At 51.8% G+C, this 13,258-nt stretch overlaps 1 protein-coding gene across 2 annotated transcripts in view; it reads right to left on the reverse strand.

Annotated features, from left to right (window-relative positions):
- The window catches only part of CD82 (CD82 molecule), a 54,939-nt gene that overhangs the window by 23,103 nt on the left and 18,578 nt on the right, over nt 1-13,258 (reverse strand). Inside the window, exons 2-3 of one of the 2 annotated variants that reach the window (XM_023550694.2) lie at nt 9,184-9,258; nt 1,556-1,638 (exon numbers count right to left, since the gene is read on the reverse strand). In XM_023550694.2, coding sequence (XP_023406462.2) covers nt 1,556-1,618 — 63 coding nt within the window. In that variant the 5' untranslated portion in view covers nt 1,619-1,638; nt 9,184-9,258. The remainder of the gene's footprint in view (nt 1-1,555; nt 1,639-9,183; nt 9,259-13,258) is intronic. The other variant, XM_064288256.1, reaches the window with a different exon arrangement.

Consider the following 13,258-nt stretch of genomic DNA (forward strand, 5'->3'; position numbering starts at 1 on the left):
CTGCATGGGGGGAGGGGGAGGATCCAGGCTCTTAGACCCTGAACCCAAAGACCTCTGCCTCCTAGACACCTAGCCCAACCCTTCTTTCCAGTCCTTAAACCCCCAGGATGGAGCTATGGGGCCCCCACCCCCGCATCCTAGTGGCTGGCCCTTTAAGCCGGGCCTTGGCTGCGGAGCCAAGGGCCTATCAGGAGAAGCCTGGCTCTGGCTGCCTGAGCAGCTGCTTCCCAGAGGCCTGGGCCATCCCAGAGGGGCTTGACCACCAGGCTGGAGAAGTCCCAGTGCCCAGGCCCTGCCTGGGGTGGGTTCCAGGCCTGGCCGTGGCCTGTGGAAGGCCAGTCACAGTACAGGCTCAGCACAGCCCATGAACACACCTGTAAGTATCTACGTGCTGGGTTAAAGTTTGGGGGTGGGAGAGGCTGTGAGGATGATCTTTATTTCCCGAACTTTCTCTAATCCTATGTAACCTATATTTCAAAACTGTTATCTCACAAGCAATTCATGTCTATTGTAGAAAATTGGGAACATACAGAGACACAAAGAATAAAAGCTCCCAGGAATCCCAGTACTAACATCCTGGGGTATTTTCTTCTCTCGAAAAATAGTCATGGATGTGTAAAATTTTTTAAAATAGAATTGGGTCATAATAAACACCCTATGGAATAACCTGCTTTTTTAACAGCATAGGGTGAGCCAGTGACACGGAGATGCCACAGGGTGCGTGTAACGAGAGGCCACCACCCAACACCACTGGGGCTATGAAGACCAGTCCTCCCGCCTCTGTCTGTCCCACTCTCTTACACACACACACACCACACACACACCATCCTGGCAGCTCCAAGCAGCAGGAGTCAGTTGGTGCCAGGCCAGAGAGGAAAACCTAGGCCCCAGGAAAACCAGCTCCAGATGTGCTATGGAGCTGACATCTGGATGGCCTCATAGTTTGGGAGACCCTAGTGAGCCCTACCAGGGTGGGTCTGGGGAAGACGGAATGTGTCCCCCTAAGAGCTCCCCTGAACCCCATCTGGCCTGGAGCCTAGCCTCCTCTTGCCCACTCTATCAGAGCTCGGGCAGAGTCCCTCCCCACAAAGCAGGGAGGGATGTTGTGAGGCAGATGAGAGTCAGAACTGAAACAGGTAAGTTCAGAGGTGGGGGAGGAAAGTGGGGGGATCTGGACAGGACCAGAGAGATTCCAGAATCTCTCGGAGATGCCAGGAGGTTCTTCCCAACAACTTCCTGCTGATGAGTTGGGGGGATCCCCCAAGGGGCTCTCCTCTCCCCACACCGCCTCCAGCCCTTCCCAGCCCAGCCCAGGCGTTGGTGCTCCAGGGGAGGGGAAGGCCAGGGGAGGAACCCATTTCATTGCCAAAGAGCCAGGTGGGAACTTCTGGAATCTCCTCACTACCCCCATCCAATCCTAAGGTCTGTCCTCAGCCCCACCAGCCACACCCTAACCACCTGCCCCCACGGCCCGGACATTTGAGGGTTTCGGGCTGTGATGCCCCTGGGTGGAGAGTTTTGTTGGGGTGGTCGGGGCAGAGCTGGTCATACTTACAAAGAAGAGTAAGTTGAAGAGGAAGAGAAAGTATTTGGTGACTTTGATACAGGCTGATCCCATCCTGCTGGTCCTGGAGCTCCCTGGGGAGAAGAAGAAGGCAGGTAGGTTCAGTGTCAGTGCGGCGTGGGACTGGGCCCGGGAAGGCAGAGGGGAGGGCATCCATCATCCGCCAGCCCCAAATCATCTCAGTCCACCCTCACAACAGCCCCACAAGGTAGGTGCTAACATTGTTCCCATTTACAAGGCACTGAGGCCCAGAGAGGTTAGATGGTGGGCCCAAAGTTACACAGCTAGGAAGTGAGGTCCTCCAAGCAGTCGGCTTGATGCTTGCCTAGTACGGTCCAGGCTCAGCCACCCCACCAGACCTGGGGTTGGAGGAAAATTATGTAGGGAGACCATCCCCTCCGCAACCCGGGCTCTGAGACTCACCCAACTGGGCTCTGGTCCGAGTCAGGAGACAAGGAAGTTAGGAAGTTAGTGAATGACAGACAAGACTGAGGTGACACCTGTGGCTTGTTCCACAGGCTCATGGACTTCCAGTGGGGCCTAAGGGCAGGGGCTGCCGGACCAAGCACGAGAGCTCCGAATTTCTCAGAAAATGGGCCGAGGGCCCCTGCCCCAGCCTTCTTATTACATTCAACAAATACAGAAACACAAATAAAACAAAAATTACCCATCACCTCATCTACCTCAGAGATGCAAACTTTCGTAATTTTCGTAGCTATACATCCTCTGTGTGTGTGTGCGCGTGCATGTGTGTATAACAAATGGTTTTAAAGGAAGCCGCGTACACACTGTGTAGAGTGTTTTGTAGCCTGCTTTTTCCACTCTACAATATATTAGGAAAATCTCTGTACACTGGTGAAGGGGCCCTGGTGGCACAGTGCTTAAGTGCTCGGCTGCTAACTGAAAGGTCAGGGGTTTGAACCCACCAGCTACACTGTGGGAGAAAGATGTGGCAATCTGCTTCCGTAAAGATTATAGCCTTGGAAGCCCTATAGGGCAGCTCTACTCTGTCCTGTATGGTCACTATGAGTTGGAATCGATTTGATGGCAATGGTTTTGTGTGCTGATAAAATGTCTTTTTATACCATAATTTTACATGTTGCATAGGAGTCCATCCTATTAATCACTGTTACTAACATTTGGGCGGATACAGACTCCTCCAGAAATGTACATATAGGTAACATTTTACAAATAATTTCTGGGGATTCACAGATCCCATGAAGCCCATTCAGGAACTCTAAGGACCCAGGTTAAAGTCCCATATAGAGCTACACCACACAGCATTTATCTAATACTCTAAGACTGGACACACAGGCTGTTTCCAATTTTTCAGTGACCCTGGGTGACATAACTTCTACTTCAGATACGAGATAAGCCATGGTTGGACATGCCATGCCCCCCACCCCAGAGGATCCAGGCGCGGGGAGGAGGACGAGGAGAGCTGGAAACTGAGACCAGACAACCAAGGAATAACAGTCATCAGCTGCAGGCCCTGTAGGACAAGGGGAGCCAGCTCCGCACACCTGGGCCCGGACAGCTGGCCTGGGACAGCTGCCTGGGCAGAGCCACGCTTGTGGGAGCACCAGGCTCCGTCAGGTTGCCACTGCCCTATGGAGGGGGAGGGAGATAGGCAGGTCACAGAGCAGAAGGGAACCAGGGCCCAAGGCATGGGCCTCCAATCTTCCTCCTTCACCAAGGGCTGAACCCATTGCTGTCGAGTTGATTCTAACTCATAGTGATCCTAAAGGACAGAGTAGAATTGCCCCATAGGGTTTCTAAGGCTGTAAATCTTTACAGAAGCAGACAACTACATCTTTCTCCACCCAGTGGCTGGTGGGATCGAACCGCCAACCTTTTGGTTAACAGCTGGGCATTTCACCACTGTGCCACCAGGGCTCCTTCAAGGGCTGAAAGGCAGTCCTAAAGTCCTGCAAAGCTCCCCTATGTGCTCATCTGTCCACCTTTCTCTGGCCAGATGAGAATTCAGGGCTGGACAAGATCTCAAAATTGACCTCCTGCTAGCAATCTTCTCTCTACCACCCTTGTCAAAGTAGGAACTCAGTTTCTACTTTATAGCAGAGAAGGGGGATGGGAAATGTCACTACTTCTTCTCAAGGAGTCCATTTCAGCTTTCTGATAGCTCTGTTAGAGAAGGCTTTCTTTAGCTGCCTTCTTGGGGGTCAGATACAGGATAAAGATGAAGCAAAGCTGTCCGAAGAAGGCTAAGGCTGCCTGGGTGGTAATGAGCTCCCTGTCACAAGGGGTATGGAAACAAAGTCTGAATAAATACTTAGGGGGGATTAAAGTGCTACATGGGAGTGATTAGACTAAATGGCCCTTTGTGTTTCCCAGGGTCCAAGACAAGGGTCTGGGAACAGCAGAAACAGTAGTGACTCAGGAGGGAGAAGTTCAGCCTTGGCAACTCTCCCAGGGACCTCCCCCAGAGCTGGAGAGGAAAAAATAAGGAACCCCATGACAGGAGAGCCACAGATCCGAAATCCCCAAACTCAGGCTGGCTCGGGTGAGGCCCACCCCAGGACATGCCACATAAAGGAAAGCTATTGTTTCTCGAGTCTGCCCCCCACCCCCCCAAACACACAGCGCCTGACATACCACAGGCACATCGTAAACTTGTGCAGAACACAACAGGGAGAGAGGAAAGACTCACAGAGCCGGGCGTGTTTGTCTTTCCTACACCGACCTGCTTTGTTTCAGCCTGGCTGGGTCTCCACCCAGTGAAAGCCACGGCCCGCCCAGCCTCAGCCCCCAAGCAGCCTGTAGATAAATCATGGCTCCACCAGAAGAATGCAACTAAATGAGCTCCAGCGGCCAGCCGCATGAGCAGGGTGCCTTTTGCCTTCTCTGTGAAATTGGAGAAGTGTGGAAACCGTCCTTTGGCAATTCTGCGTCAGGCCCCCTCTCTTGCACACTTCCAGAGATTTCTAAAATCCAGGGGATTTCTACACTTCCCGGCTCACACATCCTGGGGTTAGGCTGGGTGTCCTCAGCCACCTCGTAGGGGATGGGGCATTCAGAAAGGGGCAGTTTTTAGAAAGAAAATACTGGGTCAGCTGAGGGAGAAGGAGTGGCTGCCAGTGAACAGCACCGGCTATGAGCACCTAAGGTATCCCAGTGGCACAGTATTAAGCCCTCCACTGCTAACCGAAAGGTTCGTAGTTCAAACCCACCAGCCACTCTGCTGGAGAAAGATGGGGCAGTCTGCTTCTGTAAATATTATAGTCTTGGAAACCCTATAGGATAGTTCTACCCCGTCCTACAGGGTGGCTCTGAGTTGTAATTGACTCCACAGCAATGGGTTTTATGAGCACCTACTGTGTCCTGGCCGTTTGCATATCTTTTCTCTTTAACCCTCACAACCAGCCCATTGCTGTTAGATGCAGTAGAATTGATTTAGACTCCTGGTGACCCCATGTGTGACAAAGTAGAGCTGCCCCATAGGATTTTCTAGGCTGTAATAGACTGCCAGGACTTTTTCCCATGGAGCCACTGTGTGGGTTCAAACCGCCAACCTTTCAGTTAGCAGCGAAGCACTTAGCCATTGTGCCATCAGGGCTCCTTATCAGCCCATTAAAAAATGGGTATTCCTATCCCTGGGGAAGCCGGGGCCCAAAGAGGTTAAGTAACTTGCCCAGGGTCACACAGCTGTATGTGTTGCTGGGTTTCAGCCCAGTTGCACTCCAGAGCCCAGGATCTTTCCACTGTGAAGTGCTGCCTCCCAGGGAGTGGGCAAGACTTTACAGAGGGATCTCTGGGTGTGTCTGGGGTTGCTTTGCCAGGCTAAGTGTGAGACCAAGCTGACTGCTCAAAGGAGTTCTGGTTTGGTGAGCAACAAAGAGGCCAGGAAACTTCACTGCCAATGTTGCAGCTTAGATGGGGTCAAAGCCAGGCCTGAGGCAGTGGCTGCTGGGCTGGTAAAAAAAAAAAAAAAAATTTTTTTTTTTTTTTACTCCCCGGATATCCCAGACTCTATGTCACCCGTACAAATCGTACCAGGCACTGGGCTAAGCCCTTCAGCACTCTACGAGCAAATGGAGGCACCGAGGGGTGAAGGAAGTGGCCCAAGGTCACCTACCAGTGTAACAGCAAGGACCAGAAGCCACGGCTGTCAGGTCCCAGAGCCCTGGCCCTTAGGTCCACCCCACCCGAGCCTCTCCATCCCACACTGGAGGCAGGTGGGTGAGTTCAGAGGCTGAAACAGGACCTGGGCAGCCCCAGGACTGGCAGGAAATTCAGCCAGTCGGGATGAGCCCAGAGGCTACCTGGGAATGGCCTGAGGAAGGAGTAGGTCCTGGGAACCTGAGCCTGGGTGGGTGGCTCCAGAACACCTTCAGACCCAGATACAAAGCCTTTCTCCCTGCAAGTGCAGACATTCCTGCCTGGTGTCCACAGGGAGTGGGGAATGAACAACTTTGTCCACAGTCTGTAGAAGACAGGTGATCCCACAAGTGGCAGGGGTCAGTTCTAGGCTGAGAGCACACTCTGACTACTGGTGGTGGGGTGTGGCATCAGCAACAAGGCACCAACAACCACCACCAACCCCAAAGTTGGATTCAGAGGGCCCAGGGTTATAGTCCAGCTCTGCCCTTGCAGCGAAGGGGTCTGAGCCTCCGTGTCCTCATCCACGAGCCAGGAATAAGGGTTGGAGTAGAGCAGGGGTTGACAAACTATGGCCCATGTGCCAAATCGGCACACTGTCTGTTTTTTGTACCACCTGCGAGCTAGGAATGGCTTTTACATTTTTAAATAGTTGGGAAAAAAATCAAAGGGAGATTTTGTAACACATGAAAATTACATGAAATTCAAATTTGAATGTTCATAAATAAGGCTGTATCAGAACACAGCCACATCTACTGGTTTAGGTATTACCTATAAGTGCTATTAGGAGCCTGGGTGGTGCAGCAGTTAAGTGCTCAGCTGCTAACAAAAGGTTGGTGGTTCGAACCCACCCGGTGGCTCTGCGGGAGAAAGACCTGATTATCTGCTCCCATAAAGATTACAGTCTAGAAAACCCTATGAGGGCAGTTCTACTCTGTCACATGGGGTCATTATTAGTTGAAATCGACTCGATGGCACTTAACAACATAGCTGCTATACCTGGGTGGTGCAAATAGTAACATGCTTGGCTGCTAAATGAAAGGCTGGAGGTTGGAGTCCACCCAGAGGTGCCTTGGAAGAAAGGCCTGGAGATCTGTTTCTGAAAAACCAGCCATTGAAAACCCCATGGAGCACAGTTCTACTCTGACACACCAGGGGTCACCATGAGTCAGAATTGACTCATAGCTGGTGGTTTATGGCTGCCAATGCCCCACATCGGCAGAGGCAAGGAACTGCAACAGTGACTGAATGGCCCTTAAAGCCTAAAACATTTGTATCTGACCCATTACAGAAAACATTTGCTGGCCCCTGGTGTAGGGGATCAAACGGTGTGCACATAGCTATCTGTAAGAGGCAGGCTGCAGTGAAGGCCAGGACCCCCCTTAACTTGGGACCTTGAGGGAGAGAAGAATCAGCGAGTTGGGATTGCAGGAGTTGAAGGCACTTCATTAGGAGAGAGAAGACATAGGATCCCTGCCTGTCGGCTCAGACTTGGCCTCTGCCAAAGCCCGGATGTGGGCGAAGAACTTCCTGGGCCTCACTCTCCTCATCTGTGGAATGGGACTCCTAATTGCATCCACTGTTAGGCAGAGAAAGTGAGGTCATGTGAATGAAATAATGCAGCGCCCAGCCAGTCAGGATGCAGTGAGTGGGAGCTGCTGCGGTTAGCATCTTTATCATCATCATCAGTTGGCTCAGGACTCGTGGAACGGGTGAGAGGTGAGCTTTACACTTGCAGAAGAAATTCAGCAAAAAGAATGTCCTTCAACATTATGCTTCCTTGATCACATTTTCTGTGAACATTGGAAGGTCCGCCCATGCTTTCCTGCTTGACTATGCTCACAGTAGGGCTTTGCTATCCCCAGGGGATTCTTATATATAACTTGGGGGGTGGGCAGTGGAGGAGCATCGGGGGGTGTGGGGGGCTTGTTAGGAATGCAGATTCTCAGCAGGGAACTTGTTAGAGACAAAAATTCTCAGCAGGGGGTTGAACCAGACCAAACTGGTTTGAAGCCCTGGCTGATAGCCAACAAAATCTGGGAGTGAGATGCAAACACATCTTTTTGGAAAATTCCAGAACAGTCACTGCTAGCTGTGTGAGCAACAGGGATGGAGGCACTGACTTTATATTATACTTTACAGCTGGTAAATTGGCCATTTCTAGGCAACTACAACTTAAACTGACCAAATATATAAATTCATGCTAAATCTGTTTGTACAATGAAATTATCATACTAATATTTTACTAATTTCTACTTATCCTTCAACACTCAGCTCAGATACCGCCTCCTCCAGGAAACCACCTATATGCACATATGTTGTTAGAGGGACTCCTCTGCTTCCTTCTGATAGTATTGGATACTGGAGCCGCTCCCAGCACAGGCTCTAGCGTCAGACTGACTGGGTTTGAATTCTGCTCCACCATCTCCTAGCTGTGTGACTATAGACAGATGGTTTGACCTCTGTGAGCCTCACTTTTCTCATCTGTAAAATGAGGAAGATAAAACCTATTTTGCAGATTGGTCCAAGCATTAAATTAAATAATGTGGGTAAAATGCCTGGCCCATGGTAGGCGTTTAACAAATGGCACTTACAGTTCTAACTCGATGTGCTATACTGTAAATTTCTATTTACTTTTCCATCTCCCCTGTGGACTGTGACACCTCGAGAAGAGGGACTATGTGTTGTTTATGAGAATAAAGTAGGCTCCCAACGAATGTTGTTGAATGAAAGATTGGATGGACGGACAGACGGACGGACGGATGGACGGATGGGTAGACGGTAGATGAGTGGGTAGTTGGAGGATTGGGTGGAGGGATGGATGATGGATGGATGGATGGATGGATGGATGGATGGATGGATGGATGGATGGATGAAGGGGACGACAGAGGGGTGAATGATGAGTGAGTGGATGGATGGGTGGGTGGATAAATGAGTGGATGGGTGGGTAGAAGAAAGGAGAAATGTAAGGGGGAGGGAGGGAAGGACTTCCACAAAGAACACCAGGACTTTCAACTGATTAGCCATCTGAAGGGAGTCTGAGATTTACTGCCTCGGAATTGGATGAGGTTCTATTTTCAGGCCTCTTCTGTCCTCAGCCAAGGGGTGGTGGAGTGGGATGTATAGGCTGAGTACCCTGAGTGAGCTCTGAATGCCAGGACCCACTGCCAAGCCTCCCACATCTTTCCTCTGACCCCCTGGGTACAGGAGGTAGGGGGGTTGGGGGAGGGCCTGGTCTCTTCAAGAGAACCCCATCTCTGTGTTGGATCCCCCTGTGAGCTTGCAACTGAGGAGTAGGAGGCTTGGTTTGACCTGCACCCGAGCATGGAGAAGGAGCCCTCGCACCCTGATATGAGAACCCTATAGTTCCCAAGTAGCCGTGGGAAACCGAGTAGGGCAGGGGCCACAGCACCTCCTGGCCCAGAATCAGTAGCCCCAGCTCTGACAGGACAGGTGTTGGTGACTAGCACAGGTGACTGCCCTCCCTGGGCCTGCCTCCTCACCTGTCAAATGACGGGCTTGGACCAGCGCTGCGTTTTCCGGAGCGGTTCCTCAGAACACGAGTCCCAGGAGACACACTATTAGAAACAAAACGCTTTGCTGTCACCAAGTTTGTGGAGCACCAATTCTCCTCTCCTCAAAAGCCGCCTCACATGAGACCATTAAAGTCTCTGAGATGTCCTGATCCATTGTTTCCAAACTTACTGGGAAACCATTTTCCACTTAATAACTATTAACACCCTGTGGAACACATCTTAGGAAACACCAAACCAAAGGCTCTTGAAGGTCCCTCCTGGCCTGGCATTCCAGGGCTCTAAGTGCTGTAGGGATCAGAGATTGAGGAGTCAGTGGCCCTGGACCTGACTTAGCCAAATGGCTTAGGCCAAACACCTAAGAGCCACACTTGGGCCTCCCTCTTCCTCACCCAACACAGCCAAAATGGATCTCCAATCCACCACTTCTCTGGGCCTCGTGCCGCCACCTCCTCCTGAACAAGCACGGCTTCTCGGCTGGTCACAGGTTTCACTCCTGCCCTCACCAATCCCTTATCCACACAACAGGGAAGAGGGCTCTATCAAAATGCAAACTGCCCTTGCAACTCTCCAGTGGTGACCTAGCCTATGTATAAAATCCTGACTCCTATGTGGCTGGCGGGGCCCTGCCTGCTTTGCCCTCCTCTGTTGTTTTTACTCACCACCTCCCCCAGCCCCTATATGCACACTCATTCTGCCCTCTTTCCTAATGTCCCTGTACCCTGAGCCCTTTCCTGCCTCAGCACTCCTCCCCCAAAGCGCCCTGGCTGGCTGGCTCCTTCTCTTCTGGCCTCAGCCCAGAAGGCCAAGTTCCCTCCTCCAGGAGCTTCCCATGAACACCTGATCTTCACAGTGAGCCTCAACTCTAGCTGCACATTAGAATCAAAAATTGCCAGTGCCAGGCCCGCCCTGCACCAACCAGGTCAGCAGAATACTTAGTGTGGGGCGGGGCTTCCCCTGCGACGGTTAAGGAGCAGCCAGGTTTGACACCTGGTTCTGTCATTTCACCTGCATGTCCTTTCCCAGCCCTTATTACGGCTCACTCCAGCTAGCTTGTCACTGGTGTGCCTGTATCCCCCATTAGAACACAGGTTCCTTGAGGGCAGGGGCTGTGCCTGTCTTGTTCACCCCACCCACCCCATTCCAGAGCCTAGAACAGCACCTAGTACATAGTAAGTGCTTGATATGTAGCTGTAGGAAGAATGAAAGGAGACGGGGTCTGGAGAGGTCATGGAAGAGCCAAGACAAACCAACTTTGGTTCTGCCATAGCAGGCTTCAGGCCTTAGAAATCACGTGGTTTGGGTGGGGTGGTAGGGTAGAGGGTTGCTTCCCCCAAGACTGGATGTTAACCTCCTCTGGGTCAGCAGAGCTGATAGAAGCTGTGGACCCTCTCCCTGGAAAGACGCACATGCACAAACAGGCATCCTGTAGTCATAGTTTCAGGGGGCCACTGACCCTGGGCAGCCCACTGGGAGTGGGGGGACAGGAGGTTCTAGCTTCCCCCATCTCCTAAATGCCTTGTTCACCCAGCAATGTCCCCAAGCTTGGCCTCACATTGGAATTCCCTGGGGATCTCTAAAAAAAAAATGCTGCACCCCCAGGCTGCACCCCCAGAGATCCTGATTTCATTGGTCAGGGGTACAACCTGGGCAGCAGAGTCTTTTGAAGCTCCCCAGGGAGTTCTAAAGTGCAGCTGCATTGAGACACCCTGCCATAGTTCCTGTCCCTAGCATGGCCCAGTCCCTATGCCTCCAACTGGGGCGCAGGCAAGCCTGGGTTTCCTGGTGCAGCAGGGCCTGACCTGGAGACTGCCCGGTGCCCTGCTGTCTGGAAAACTGTGACGCATGAAGCTCCCTGTGCCTTGGCTCCACCCTGTGTACCTGGAAGTTCATTCCCCCTGGGTTATTTACCCCAGAGCAAGAGCACTGTGCACGAGAGGACCTCTGAGACCGCTGCATTTTTCAGAGGGGCACAGGGAGCATGAGACCTTCCACAGGTTACACAGCAAGATTGGGGCTGGGCGGGCAGTGGAGGACTTGGAGATGCCTGGTCCAGAGCTCTTCTCTCTCCCACTGCTGCCATGTCCTGCTCACTGGGCCCTTTGCATGGAGAGGTATCAGGAGCACTGGACTCAGAGTCACACAGCCAGCCAGCCCTTGGTCCCTACCCCTGGCTCTGCCATGTGTTAGCCACATAACAGAGCTGCTTCCTTATCAGTGAACAGGAATACTAAACCCTCCCAACCCTCACGGAGTGCAGAGAAACTGCGATCAGGTTAATGCCTAGTAGGGCTCAGCCTCGCTGGTCTCCTGGCCTACTCCTCCAACTCTCCCTGCCTAAAGACGCCGAAGCCGCCACATCTTATCAGCTGTGTGGCCTCGGACACCCGCTGTTCCTCAGTTTTCTCAGCTGCAAAATGGATTTAATAAAGGGTCATGGTGAGGACTAAATGAGTTAGTATCTGTAGCAGACCCCTGGTAGTACAGTGGTTAAAGTGCTTGGCTGCTAAACAAGAGGTCAGGCGTTCGAACCTACCAGCTGCTCCATTGGAGAGAGATGTGGCAGTCTGCTTCCGTACAGCCTCGGAAACCCTATGGGGCGGTTCTACTCTGTTCTAAAGGGTCACTATGAGTCTGAATTGACCCGATGGCAGTGGGTTTGGTTCGGTATCTGTATTTGATAAAGTAAGTGTCAAATAAATGCTACCAATTCTGATTATTATTATCCAGAAGTTGTTGATTTCCTGGGCAAAAGCCAGAAGCCCTCTGGAGGCTTGATCTAGCCTCCAGATATGAGCTTTGGCTGGGCCTCTCAAGGAAGGCTGCAGGCCCTCTGATGGGTGGGGCCTCTGCCCTCTGAGCCGAGCTACTGTCCAGCCAGTTTGGTGAGCCGGGCACCCGATCCCGTGGGAGCTCAGCCTGCCAGCTCTGGCAGTAAGTGAAGTGAGAAGAGCTAGCCTAACTGTTCTCTGGAAGCCAGCCCAGCTGAAGGCAACCCCACCTGCATGCTGGTTCCTGGCCACCCTATTCTCTGGTTCTCTGGACTTTGTCCTGAAAGAGGCTGGTCACATGTGGCTGTGTTTGTTTTCACGTTTCACAGGTGATGTATTTCCTGAAACCCTGACTGACTCCAGGAGCTGGCTTTTTGACCTCCCCACTATCTTTTTAATCGCACTTCTTACCTTTATTGTTGTTGTTAAAACCAAAAAAGAAAGAAAGAAAAAGGCAGTTACTCTGGGCAACAGGAAAATTGTGAGGCTCCAAAGCATGATTAGATCTTGAGTTTCCTTAAGACCCAGGTTTGAAACCTAGCCCTGCTTCCTCCTTGAGCAAGTGAGTTAGGAACCTCTCTGAGCCCCAAAGTTATTTCGAGCATGGGGACACTGATAGGACCCACAGGTGAGAATTGTTGGGGGACTGTGATATGGCATGAAAGAGCAACTCAGGTGAGCGACCACCACCACCACCACGGACTGGGAGAAACACATCCACATCACACCCTCCCAGGAACCACAGGATCTTCAAGACCAAACGGCCTCCTGTTCATCTTACAGATGGAACTCGAGGCCTGGTGAGGAACATCCCTGTCACATGATTCCATGAGCTGGTGTGACAGGTTCCCATTCTCCTGAGGACCTTAACACTCTGAAGCTGGGAGCTGGGATGGACACCTCATATATGGGAGAAGGAAGCTGCAGATAGAAGAGGAATAAAGGCCACCAGCCTCTCCTGGCCAGACTACAGCAGAGGGGTGGTTGCACTTTACAGTTTACATCATGCCGTTACTCACTGTATCTCACTTCATCACATATAAACCCCACTAGCTGAGATATTGTTATCCCTCTATAACAGATGGAAGCCCTGGGGGCACAGTGGTTAAGCATCCAGTTGCTAACCAAAAGGTCGGCAGTTCGAATTCACCAGCCACTCCTCGGGAACCCTATGGGGCAGCTCTACTCTGTCCTATAAGGTCGCTACGAGTCAGAACCAACTCGACACCAGTGGGGTTTAGTTTTAACAGATGAGGAAACTGAGACCCAGTGAC

The sequence above is a fragment of the Loxodonta africana genome, chromosome 7 (assembly GCF_030014295.1).
Source record: "Loxodonta africana isolate mLoxAfr1 chromosome 7, mLoxAfr1.hap2, whole genome shotgun sequence".
NCBI lineage: Eukaryota > Metazoa > Chordata > Mammalia > Proboscidea > Elephantidae > Loxodonta > Loxodonta africana.